The 13,812-nt window shown below is 40.3% G+C and overlaps 1 protein-coding gene across 2 annotated transcripts in view; it reads right to left on the bottom strand.

Moving 5' to 3' along the window:
• NEK3 (NIMA-related kinase 3) overlaps positions 1–13,812 on the bottom strand; it is a 49,652-nt gene that overhangs the window by 10,672 nt on the left and 25,168 nt on the right. Inside the window, exons 10-11 of one of the 2 annotated variants that reach the window (XM_006877424.1) lie at positions 9,544–9,590; positions 1,538–1,631 (exon numbers count right to left, since the gene is read on the bottom strand). In XM_006877424.1, coding sequence (XP_006877486.1) covers positions 1,538–1,631; positions 9,544–9,590 — 141 coding nt within the window. The remainder of the gene's footprint in view (positions 1–1,537; positions 1,632–9,543; positions 9,591–13,812) is intronic. The other variant, XM_006877425.1, reaches the window with a different exon arrangement.

The following is a 13,812-nucleotide window of genomic DNA, read 5'->3' as shown; positions in this document are numbered from 1 at the left end:
GGACCCAGAGAGGGAAAGGGACTGTGGGCCGAAAACTGGGGGGAGGAGGGGGGAGGGTAGGGGGCGGGTTTCTAGGATATACCCGTTGGCTGGTTGATAATGCATGGAGGATTGGAACCATGGCAATGAGACGATATACGATGGAATGAATGTAAAACTAAAGTTCTCTCATGTAAACTATCATATAATTCACAATAAAAAATAAAAATAAGCTGAAGAGTACCTGTCATTTTCCTTTGAGCATTGTTACCCCTCAAGTCAGAGAACAAACTAATGACTGATATATTTGCTTCCAGTAAAAAAGATGTTGGGTCATATGCCAACTATTGAACTTGTGAAAAAGTATCATCTTATGCAGTTTGCTGAAGCAAACAAGGCTGTAAGTGAAGGCAATCTCTTACTACTGAATGAAGCTCTGATCAAACATGAAACCTTTTTTATTCACTGTGGCATTTTCCTTATTCTTGAAAAGCTAAAGACCTATTGGAATCTTTTTAAGAAAGTGTATTTTTTACTTAAAACAATTTCTTGATGCTTTTCTAGTTGCCTTGAAATTCATGCAAGTATAAGTTGCAGATATTGAGGAAGTCCAGTGTATTTTAGCTAATCTTAAATATATGGGTCACATTAAAGGCATCAGAAACTAGTTGTAAGCAAGCAAAACCCATTCCCTCTACTCTCTACAGTGTATTGAAAATATAACCCTGAAAATGAAAAAAGCAGTTTGTTCCTTTTGTTTTTAACCACACAGTTGAAGTCAGTACTGAAAACATGAATGGGATTCACTGAGGCCCGGGAATTCTTCAAGACCTCTTTTTCTGGGATGGTGAGTCTGTGGATTTGCCAGCAAACACACGTGGATGACTGCAAGTGTACTTTTCTCATTCCTAGCAAATGCTCACTTCACAAAGATTCAAAACTCCTTTCTCAGGAAATGAAAACACCTCACTCGGTTCTGAAGCATTCTCGAAACTCTGGCAAAGGAGGCTTTGTCTTTAAAACAAAGTAAACTGAGTTTACTTTGTTGTTCATAAAGACTATATAATGTTACTCATAAAGACTAGCTTTATAAATTTTTGTAACTTTCTATAATAAAGCATTTTGAATTGAAAGAAAGTTAACGGAATTAAAAGATAAAGGAATTCTTCCACATACGTTTTGAAGCCCCTTGGTAACCTTATAGAGTCAGACATCTGTGTGGTTGGATATTGTCCAAATGAATGTTATGTAGCACATGACTATTTATAGATTACACATTATACAAGAACAAAGCCCCAACAGGCCTTATGCATATAATGTAAGCCGTGATTTTTATGGTAGACATTGCAACAAATACTACTTTTCCTAATGACCTTTATGATAAACACTATTCTCTCTTCTTTTATGAAAATACAAAGTATTCTGTAATATTAGATAAATTACTGGATTAACAAAAAATCTACCTGTCCACTTATAGCAACATGAAACATGAAAATTGGTATTCCTTGTATATTACCCAACTCTCCACATAACAATGATTAGAATTTGGATAACTTACCTTTGTCTTCTCTTCTCAATGCATTTTCAAACAAATTTTTATTAATGCTTTCTAAATCAGTGTGGCTACATTTTCTAACTTGTTGATCCCCTTCCTTTAAAAAAGATGTAAAAAATACAGATTAAATAGTGCTTGAATTGGTATGCAAATATGCAGTCAGCTAGTAACATTTTAAATAAAAATGAATTTTAAAAATATTAATAACCATTGCTGTTGTTAAGTGCCATCGAGTCGGTTCCAACCCATAATGACCCTGGATAGTTTCTGAGGAGTGGCTGGTGATCTTAAACCACTGACCTTGTGGTTCAAACGGACTTTTCAGTACAGCATACTAACCCACAGCGCCACACCAGGACTCCATTAATAACCACAGAACCCCACATATATTTCTGTGTATATTAACAGTTACACAGCTACTTAACCTGTTGCCATTAAGTCAATTCCAACTCATAGTGACCTATAGGACAGAGTATAACCGTCTCATAGTTTCCAAGGTTAAGGAAGCAAACTGCTCCATTTTTTCTCCCAGAGCAGTTGGTGGGTTCAAACTGTTGACTTTTCAGTTAACTGCCGAGTACTTAACCACTGTACCATTGGGGCTCCTTAATAGCTGTATACAAGTTCATATATGAGGCAAGTCAAAAGGTACTGTTACAAAATCATAAACATGTTCATTAAATAAAAATATACATCCTTTATCTAGGTCTATACACTTCCTAACAACAGTGTTTCCATCTCTTTAACCCCTACCAAAAAGATTTCTGCACTCTCTGATTTACATCACATCAAAACATCAGTTTTGGCATCCTTGAGGGATTCAAATCATGTTTCTTGTCAATGTTATTTTGAGTTTGGGGAACACTATTATTTGTTGTTGTAAGGTGCTGTTGAGTCCGTGAAGCAGCAAGATCAGGGTTGTAGGATGAATGTGGTAAGGTTCCCCAATGGAATTCTTGTAGGTCAGCCCTTATTATTACCCTTAAGGAGTAAGTAGATGCATTCTCGTATTGAAAAAAATTCGACTTTTTTCTCACCAAAGCAGTTTTTCATTTTCTGAAAACTTCATAAGTCCTTCTGATCATCTTCTGTCCTCTGAGAAAAATCTACCAAACTTGTCCTTTTGAATTCTAAAACACAATCGCCGTAACTTTCTGAGCTGACTTCTCTGGCTTGAATTTATCTGGCCTAGTAGATTCCCTGAGATGCCAGTTTTGACTGGATCTTTCGTTTGAAGACACCCTAACAGACTAAGACAAGTGCATTACTGAGAGAACTCATCAGCAGCCATCCACTGATCACAGAGATATGTTTAGACATGTTTTGTTTGGAATAAACCCCTGAATGAACTGGAACCATGTAGCAACACTTTTTGACTTACCCTCATATTTAGGATCCTTTGTGATGCTTGACTGCGAAATAAAAACTGGTGGTTTGACTCCTCCAGTTACTCCCCAGGAGACAGAAATGACAGTCTGCTTTCATAAAGATTGACAGCCTTGGAAAGCCTATGGTAGAGCACTACTCTGCCCTACAGAGCTGCTATGAGTTGGATTCAACTCAAAGACAATGAGTGGTGTGTGATACATACACAAATTTATATGCATATATTATAGCCATAGATGTCAATATTGCAAATATGAGGAAGATATATCAAAACATAACTGTTATTTATTAAATGTCATTGAGTATGTTCTGACTCATAGCAATCCTGTATATGGTTTCCGAGGAGCGACTGGAGAGTTTGAACCAGAGGCCTTGGGGTTCTCAAATCAACCACGCAGTCAAGTATTTATCCTATAGTGTCACACCAGGACTCCCAAAATGTTATTTTCTTTATAAAAAATCGATTATATTTTAATACCTCCAAAATAAAATGGTGGTGGTGGATGCTGTTGAGTTAGTTCCAACTCATATCCACCCTGTATTGGGTTTCTAAGGCTGTAAATCCTTACAAGAACAGAAAGCCTCCTCTTTCTTCTGCATAATAGCCGGAATTAAAATATAATCTATTTTTTATAAAGAAAATGCTGTAAGTGCCATCATGTCAGTTCCGACTCATAAAGACCCTGTATAGGTTTCTAATGAAAAATTCCACTATGGTTTGTTGTTTTGGGCTTTTCATACTAAAATATCAAAATGAAACATTTGTGTAATTGTTATATACGGTCAAAATGTACCCACTTAATTCACTATTTTTCCTAATTACCTAAGCTCTTGATTTCATGAAGTATAGAAACAGACCTAGGCTTTATTTCTATATAATGGTTCTCAAACTTCTCTATTCACACATCTGTGGAATACAGAAATATCTATTATTTAACAGTGGTGACAAACTATAGCAGCGATTTCAGAGCCCCCACCTCAAGATATAAGGAGCTCTGGTAGCGTAGTGGTAACGAATCAGGCTGCGAACCGCAAGGTCAGCAGTTTGAAATTACCAGCTGTTATGCAAAAGAAAGAGGAGGCTTTCTGCTCCCATAAAGATTTACAGCCTCGGAAACCCTATACAGGGTCGCTATGAGTTAGAACCGACTACACGGCACATAACAACAACCTCAAGATATCAGAATCTTAGCAGGGAGGTGGTGATGAGTAGCTTTTCAAAGTCCTCCAGGAGATCTGATTTTTCCTCCCCCTCAACACCCCTTGCTCTGTCTTTACAGCAGTGCTGACACTGCCTGTCTTACTGCCATTCATCCTGCCTCACTCTTGTCACATCTTGCTGGCCTGCACACTACTCTTCTCATTACCTCAAGTCCTCTTTTGTATAACCAACTTTTTGACTCTTTCTTCATTCTGTTTATAAAGTCATGTCCTTTGAGAAAACAAACTGAAAATGTTCATTATAACCATTAACCAACTGCCATTGAGCCAAATCCCAACATGCAGCAATTTCAGAATAGCTGTGCTCCACAGGGTTTTCAATGGCTGAATTTTCAGAAGTAGATTGCCAGATCTTTCTTCCAAGATGCTCCCAAGCAGACTTGAACCAGCAACCTTGCAATTAGCAGCTGAGTGTGTAAACTATCTGTGCCACCCAGGGTCTCTGTGTCTACTATGTTGTTGTTATATGCCGTGGAGTCGGTTCCGACTAATAGTGACCCTGTACAGGGTTTCCGAGGCTGTAAATCTTTACGGGAGCAGAAAGCCTCCTCTTTCTCCTGTGGAACAGCTGGTAGTTTCGAACTGCTGACCTTGCGGTTCTCAGCCCAATTCGTAACCACTACGCTACCAGATTTCCTTGTGTCTACTATGGGCTGTAGTAAAAGTACAGTGGTGGCAACTTGGAGTAGGTGCTGGGACTGTCTGTAATGGGACATGAGGAAACTTCTTAAGGTGACAAATCTCTAGGTCTGGGGCAGCGATTACATGACTGCATAAATTATCCAATTTCAACAAACTAGATGTTAAAAAGGATGAATTTTAATTATACTTCAAAGGGAAAAAAAATGGAACAAAGATATTACCATGCAAAGAAGAAAACAAGTGCTAGGGTAGTACATATTTCATTTGTATTAACATATAGATGGGATGGTGCTATTCATTTATAACCTAAGATTCATTCAAAATTTTGGCAAGTTTCATTGCTAGCACACTCCATAAAGAGAGTAAATTGTTAGTATATCTTTTTCCTTTTCATTCAATGATTAATTAAAATGTTAACAAAAAACAAATTAACAGCACACTATTTAATGAGGACAGGTAAACATCTTTCTGATATTCTCTGCTTTCAGCCAAGATCCATCGAACATTAGCAATTATATCCCTCGCTCGTTCCATGGCCCCTTCTGAATCTGGCTTGGACCTCTGGAAGTTCTCTGTCAATGTATGATTGTAGCCATTTCTGTATTACCTTTAGCACAACTTTACTCGCATGAGATATCAAAAAGATTGCCCAATGATTTCCACATTCCGTTGGGTCACCTCTGAATGGTTTAAAATTTAAAAAGGTGTGCGACAAGGTTGTAGTTGTATTCTTTCACCATACTTATTCAACCTGTATGCTGAGCAAATGATACAAGAAGCTGGGTTCTATGAAGAAAAACGTGGCATCAGGATTGGAGGAAGACTCATTAACAACCTGCGATATGCAGATGATACAACCTTGCTTGCTGAAAGTGAAGAGGACTTAAAACACTTACTGATGAAGATCAAAGAGCACAGCCTACAGTATGGATAACATCTCAATGTCAAGAAAATAAAAATCCTCACCACTGGACCAATAAATAGCATTCTTATCAAAGGAGAAAAGACTGAAGTTGTCAAGGACTTCATTCTTCTTGGATCAACTATCAACACTCACGGAAGCAGCAGTCAAGAAATCAAATGACATATTGCATTAGGCAAATCTGCTGCACAAGACCTTTTTAAAGTGTTGAAGAGCAAAGATGTCAGCTTGAGGACTAAGGTGCGCCTGACCCAAGCCATGGTATTTTCAATAACCTCATATGCATGCAAAAGCTGGACAGTGAATAAGGAAGACTGTAGAAGAATTGATGTTTTTGAGTTATGGTGTTGGAAGAGAATACTGAAAGTGTCATGGGCTTCCAAAAGAACCAACAGATGCATTTTGGAAGAAGTACAGGCAGAATGCTCCTTGGAGGCCAATATGGTCAAACTTTATCTCTCATACTTCCAACATATTGTCAGAAGGGACCAGATGCTGGAGAAGGATATCATGTTTGGTAAGGTGGAGGGTCAGAGAAAAAGAGGAAGACCCCAATAAGATGGACTGGCCAAGTGGCAGCATGGATGGACTCAAGCATGGCAACAGTAGTGAGGTTGACTCAGGATCAGGAAGTATTTCGCTCTGCTTTCATTCATTCATAATGGTTGCTATGGGTCGGTACCGACTCGATGGCACCTAACAACAACATTTAATGAGGAAGGAGCTCTGGTAGCATAGTGGATTACAAGTTAGGCTGCTAACTACAAGGTCAGCAGTTTGAATCCACCAGCTGCTCTGCAGGAGAAAGACAAGGCTTTCTGTTCCTATAGTTTTACAGCCTCAGAAGCCACAAACAGCATTGCATGAAACGGGACTAAACCCTGGCACACCACCACCACCACTATTTTTAATTGTTGTTGTTGTTAAGTGCCATCGAGTCGGTTCTGACCCATAGCGACCCTGTACAGGGTTTCCGAGGCTGTAAATCTTTACGAGAGCAGAACACCTCATCTTTCTCCCGCGGAGCAGCTGGTAGTTTCGAACTGCTGGCCTTAACGTTCACAGCCCGATTCGTAACCACTACGCTACCAGAGCTCTATTTAATTAGTGCAGCTGAAAGTCAATCAACTGTTCCACTCACGACTTTACTGCAGCTGGAGTGTACAATCACTTCACAGCCACCCATGGCGAGATATGATGAACATTCTTCAAATACCAGATGTAGAGACACTAAATTTTTTTTAATAGATAAATGTAAATATCTCAGGGGACATCTATTTGTCAACTGGAAAGCACAGTTCATAAAGATAATGTTCTACATTCTAGTTTGGTGAGTAGCTGGGGTCCTAAAAGTTTAGGAGCAGCCATCTAAGAAGCAACTATTGGTCTCGTCTCACCTGAAACCAAGGAGAATGAAGAAAAAGTAAGCTTCAAACAAGCAACTAATCCAAAAGACTAAGGGCCCACATGAACCACAGCCTCCTCTAACCCAAGACCAGAAAAACTAGATGGTGCCCCAAATACCTCTACATCTAACCAAGACCACAATATAAAACCCCATTTATAATATGCAAAAAAGTGTAAAAAAAAAATTCAAATTACAAACAATGCAAGACAGACCAGAAGAACACCTGAGATTACTGCCCTGGGTAAACCTTCTAACTTGAAATTGAAGACACTCTCGAAGGCTACCTTTCAGCCAAGTAATAGATGAACCAAAGAAGATATGGTATCATAGTGGTTACGAGTTGGCTGCTAACCTCAAGGTCAGTAGTTCAAAACTACCAGCCATTTCATAGGAGAAAGATGAGGCTTTCTGCTCCCATTAAAGACTTCCAGCCTCAGAAACCCTATGCAGCAGGGTTGCTATGAGTTGGAACTGAATCCATGGCACACAACCACCATCAAAGGTACACTGGTGGCAGAGTAGTTAAGAATCGCACTGCTAACCTCAAGGTCAGCAGTTCTAAACTACCAATTGTTCCATAGGACAAAGATGAGGCTTTCTGCTCTGTAAAGATTTATAGCCTTGGAAACTTTATGCAGGGCTGCTATGTGTGAGAACTAACTCCACAGCACATAACAATCACCAAAAACTGGTAACACCCATGAAGAATGTGTTCTTATAACAAGCAATTATATGAAACCCAGAGGGCAACATTTGCCCAAAACCAAAGATGAGAAGGTAAAGAGTGATGAAAATGCCATAGAAATGCAAACAGGGAACCCGGGGAGAAACCAGACAGAGTGCTGACACACTGCAGAGACTGCAACCAATGGCACAAAATAATGTGTATGAACTACGGTCACCAAAAGCACAATCAAGTATTAAAAAAGAAAAACATGAAGGTGAAAATGGTGATCTAAAATGGCTTACTGCTGTTCACCCGGGAGCCATCAAGGCAAGTGGTTGGATCCCCTCAGAGCAAACCCCCTTCCAAGACTAAGACTCAAGGGGAATACAGAAGCAGGCATGTGGTCTGGCTGATGACCATGTTGGTCACCAATAAGGGAAAGTGGAGGAAAAAACAGCAATGAAGTTGTGAGCTAAGTCTGACCACATTCAACAGACTCCTGTGAACCTGGGTTGAGACCTGGCTGGCCAGCAGTATGGCAAGACCTGGAAGCTCCAGGGCCCAGAGGCAGTGACGTGGCCACAGAGGACTAGAGTGGAGATTGAAACGTCCAGCTGATATGAAGTGAGGGGAGATGCACAAGAACACCCATACTTGCAGATAGTACCCACTTGTCCTGGCTTCAATGGCTAGATGATCAGAACTTGACCAGAAGAAGAAAGAAGAGGGAAAAAAAAAGAGTATTCAGCTACAATTTGATGAACTTTACCTATACTTATGGATGTAGTAACTCAAAAGAGGGAACAAATCTTTACAACAAGAATCATTCCCACCTCCTCAGTATACAGGGTTGACAGGGATGGGCAACTTAGACATTGGCTACCCAAAATGGGGGAGGGGGGGGCGTGGCTAGAAAAGGCAAGAAGTGACTGGCTTAAAAGCTTTCAAGAGGGAGCGTACTTCCAGATTTTGCGGTGGGGAAGGTAGAATCTCCACTGAGTGGTTTCCAATCTGTTGGGACAGGGCTGATGAAAGGAGATGGAGATTAGACTCCTGTGGTACAATCGTGAATAAGTACTATGAGTACTAACTGTGAGGGCTGAAAATGTAAAGTTAGATGCTTTGTAACAAAAGGACGGGAGTGATTGATTTTGCAGCCCAGGAGCAGAGATCCCTGGGAAGAACAGAATGCAGGACCCTAGCCAGAGAAGCAGTGATGCCAGAGATGGAGACAGAGAAGATGACATGGAGAGATGGAACAGCTGGGGACTGTAGACTCAGGGAGGAAGAGGGGCTGCGTGATGACAGCCAGGGGACAGGCCTGTGGGGTGTACCTTTTGGATGTTTGATGATGCATGGAAGGGAATGTAATCATTACAATGAAACGAAATGCGGTAGGATGAATGTAAAACCGGTGTCCTCCCATGCAAACTATCACATAATTCACAATAAAAACCTTAAAAAAAATTAAAATTAAATAAAATTTCTTAGTGACCATGAAGAATTACACATGCTTGCATTTTACCTTCACCTGCACTATAAAACAAGGTCAGCGGTTCAAAACCCACTAGCTGTCCCTCAGAAACTCTGTACAGGTTCGCTAGGGGTCGGAATCATCTTGACGGCACTTAATAACAACAAAAGATGAGAAGCTACTTAAACTAGAGAGACCAGGTCACAGTCTTCCAAATGTCTCACAGCACCTAGTAGTACAGAGTACCTGATGTATGCATGTATCACACATTTTATTATAAAGCCCTTACCATCGAACTTGCTTCATTGCCCAAAGCTATCCCAATTCTGATGGGGTCTGTTGAAAAAGAAAATACAGAAAGGAAAAATACATTAAAAAGACTCCCATAATTAAGTTGCTGATTTCCTTGCACAGTTTCAGATATAAATGAAGTCTTTATAGTCAAAGAACCAAAGCACTAGCCTGAACAGCCGATCACGCTTTAATCACCTAGTAATACATTTAGTTGTTAAGAGGCTAACCATGCTACTTTATTCCTAATATTAAAATCTGAAAGTTAAAAGGCATCTCTGTTAACTTAAGCTCCTTAATTGCTGTCAAATTCCAATAGCTATTTTCAGAAAACAGACATAAAAGGCCGAACTGAGTTCTTTGTCCCATACACCCTTATAAAAACATTTAAAATTTAAGAAAGTAGTAGTTTTCAAAATGTTTTCTTTTGTTGCATATGATTACAAAGGAGATCTGAGGTGTAGTGGTTAAGTGCTCAATGGCTAACAGAAAGATGAGCGGTTCAAACCTACCAGTGGCTCCACTGGTTCCTTAAAGATTTAAAGCCTTGGAAATCCTATGGGGCAGTTCTACTGTCCTATGAGTTAGATTCAACTAAACAGCTAAGGTTTTTTGTTTGTTTTTTTTAAGTTTTATTTTAATTAAACTTATACAGGTACATAGTTTAAAGAGTCAAATAATTTCACAAATTTTGGTATGAAAATTAGCAGCCCTCCACCTCTTCCCTGTACATTTTCCTTCCCAGGAGCAATGATTTTCAACTCCTTTATTTTGGTTTCTAGCTCTATGTTGTGAAATAAGATGTCAGAAGTTGTATTCCTCCCTCTTAGTTTTCGATTTTAATCATTAGGTTTCACCATTAATCTATTGAGGATTTATCTGTTCCATCCATTCATAGTCACCCTTCCTTCCTCTCATGCTTTCAAATGTGGTAATATCTTACTTTTTTTTTTTAATGTTTTATTGTGAATTATATGATAGTTTACATGGGAGAATATTAGTTTTACATTCATTCTATCGTATATCATTTCATTGACATGGTTCCAATCCCGTCCATGCATCCTCAACCAACCAAAGGGTATACCCTGCAAGCCTGCCCCTTACACTACCCACCCCCCTCCCCAGTCTTCAGCACACAGTCGCTCTCCCTCTCTGGATATAAAGTCCCCAGCTGCTCCATCGCTCCACATCATCATCTCACATCGCTCCACGTCATCATCTTAACAGCAAAGGTTTTTGTAATTTTTTAATGTGATGTGAGTACAACACTAAAGTGAAGAGCACCAAACATCTCCAAATAGTGGGCGATTGGTTCTACTTCGTAACTCCTCTCCTCTACTCAGTTTGCATGAGTCTAAACTGCGAGGTACTTGTTGTGTGAAAGCAGAGCAGCCTGAAAGCAGAGCCTTAGCTCCTTCTTATGTCATAACAGGAGGCTAGAATCCATGTGGAATTTTAAAGCTGCCTTTTCTGATAGCCTTTGCATTGCATAAGTCCATAGGTGGAATCCTGAACCCCATCCAGAATCTTCTGAGGTGGAAAATTTCTACTTGATAGGACAAGCAGAACAGCGAGGAGCTGCTAGAAGAACAGAAGATACTGCATGAAAGAAAAATCGGCAAGAAAAATCAAAAACAGTAACGGCAGTCTGATTGACTACTAAAAGAATAAGTAATTTGTTCACCCGGGAGCTATCAAGGCAAGTGGTCGGGTCCCCTCAGAGCAAACCCCCTTCCAAGACTAATACTCAAGGGGAATACAGAAGCAGGCATGTGGTCTGGCTGGTGACCACGCTGGTAACCAATAAGGAGAAGTGGGGGGAAAACAGCAATGAAGTTGTGAGCTAAGTCTGACCACATTCAATAGACTCCTGTGAACCTGGGTTGAGACATGGTTGGCCAGCAGTAAGGCAAGACCCGAGACTCCTGAGCCCAGAGGCAGTGACATGGCCACAGAAGACTAGAGCACAGAGTGAAGCGTCCAGTTGACATGAAATGACAGGAGATGCACAAGAACACACATACTTACAGACAGTACCCACTTGACCTGGCTTCAATGGCTGGATGATCAGAACTTGACTAGAAGAAGAATGAAGAGAAAAAAAAAGAATCTGACACAATTTGATGAACTTGACCTACCTCTAAGGATTCAGTAGCTCAAAAGAGGGACCAAATCTTTACAGCAAGGATCATTCCCACCCCCTTGGTACACAGGGTTGACAGGGATGGGCAACTTAGACATTGGCTCCCCAAAGTGGGGGGGCTACAAAGGCAAGAAGTGACTGGATTACAAGCTTTCAAGAGGGAGCCTAGTTCCACAGGGTGCGGGGGGGGGGGGGGGGGGGGGGAATAGGTAGAATCTCCACTGAGTGGTTTCTAATCTGTTGGGACAGGGCTGATGAAAGGAGATGAGGATAAGACTCTTGTGGTACAATAGTGAATAACTGCTATCAGGACTGACTGTGAGAATCAGAAATATAAAGATAGATGCTTTGTAACAAAAAGAGAGGAGCGATTGATTTTGCAGCCCAGGAGCGGAGGTTCGTGGGACCATCAAGTGAGAAAAGTGGAGTGCAGGACCCTACCCAGAGAAGCAATGATGCCAGAAATGGAGGCAGAGACGATGACATGGACAGATAGAGTGGATGGGGACACTGGACTTACGGAGGGAGAGAGGCTGTGTGCTGATAGCCAGAGGACAGGCCTGTGGGGTGCACCCTTTAATTATCTGATGATGTACAGAGGGGATTGTAATCATTGCAATAAAAAGAAATACAATAGTATGAATGTAAAGCTGATGTTCACCCATGTAAACTCACGTAATTCACAATAAAAACTTAAAATAAAAAAAGAGAGATAGCATATGATCATGGTGCTGAAGGAAGAAGTTCAAGGTGCACTGAAGGCATTGGTGAAGAACAAGGCTCCAGGACTGATGCAGTACAAATGAAAATCTTTCAACAAACTGATGCAGCACTGGAGGCACTCACTCCTGTATTCCATGAAATTTGGAAGACAGTTACCTAGTCAACTCTTTGGAAAGAGATCTGTATTTGTGCCCATTCCAAAGAAAGGTAACCCAATGGAATGCAGAAATTATCAGACAATATCATTGATATGACATGCAAGTCAAGTTTTGCTGAAGATAATTCAAAAACAACTTCAACAATACACTGACAGGGAACTAACTGCCAGAAATTCCAGCTAGATTCAGACAAGGATGTGCAATGAGGGATATCATTGCTGATGTCAGATGGATCTTGGCTGAAAGCAGAGATTACCAGAAAGCTGTTTACCTCTGCTTTATTGACTATGCAAAGACTTTCAACTGTATGAATAATGGCAAGCTATGGACAACACTGGAGAATGAGTATTCTGAAACACTTCATTGTACTCATGCGGAACCTGTACACAGACCAAGAGTCAATTGTTCGAACAGAAAAGGGGATACTGAATGGTTTAAAATCAGGAAAGGAGTAAGCCAGGATTGCATTCTTTCATCATACTTATTCAATCTGTACACTCCGAAAATAATCCAAGAAGTTGGATTATATGAAGAGTATGGCATCAGAATTGGAGGAAGACTCATTACAACCTGTGATATGCAGATGATACAACCTTGCTTGATGAAAGTGAAGATAATTTAAAGTATTTACTGATGTAGGTAAGTATGGGTTATACCTCAATGTAAAGAAAAAAATCCTCACCACTGGGCCAATAAATAACATCATGATAAATGGAGAAAAGATTGAAATTGTCTAAGACTTCATTTTGCTTGGATCTACTATCAACACTTATGGAAGCAGCAGTCAAGAAATCAAATGATGTATTTCATTAGGCAAATCTGCTGCATAAATATTCAAGAGCAAGGATGGCAGTTTGAGGACTAAGGTGCGCCTGACCCAAGCCATGATATATTCAATAGCTTCATATGCATGTGAAAGTTGGACAATGAATAAGGAAGACCTTTAAAGAAGGTTATGGTGTTGGAGAAGAATATTAAAAGTACCACAGACTTCTAGAAGAACAAACAAATCTGTGTTGGAAGAAATACAGCCAGAATGTTCCTTAGATGGGACATATTATCAGGAGGGACCAATTCCTAGAGAAGGACATTGTCCTTGCTACAGTGGAGGGTCAGCAAAAATGAGGAAGATCCCCAACGAGATGGACTGACATAGTGGAATAGTGTAGCAGTGGGCTCAAGCTTAGCAATGATTAGGAGGACGGTGCAGAACTGAGCAGTTATGTCCTATTGTGCATGAGCC

The sequence above is a fragment of the Chrysochloris asiatica genome, unplaced genomic scaffold, assembly GCF_000296735.1.
Source record: "Chrysochloris asiatica unplaced genomic scaffold, ChrAsi1.0 scaffold00494, whole genome shotgun sequence".
Lineage (NCBI taxonomy): Eukaryota > Metazoa > Chordata > Mammalia > Afrosoricida > Chrysochloridae > Chrysochloris > Chrysochloris asiatica.
This window is presented reverse-complemented; position numbering and strand designations above follow the sequence as displayed.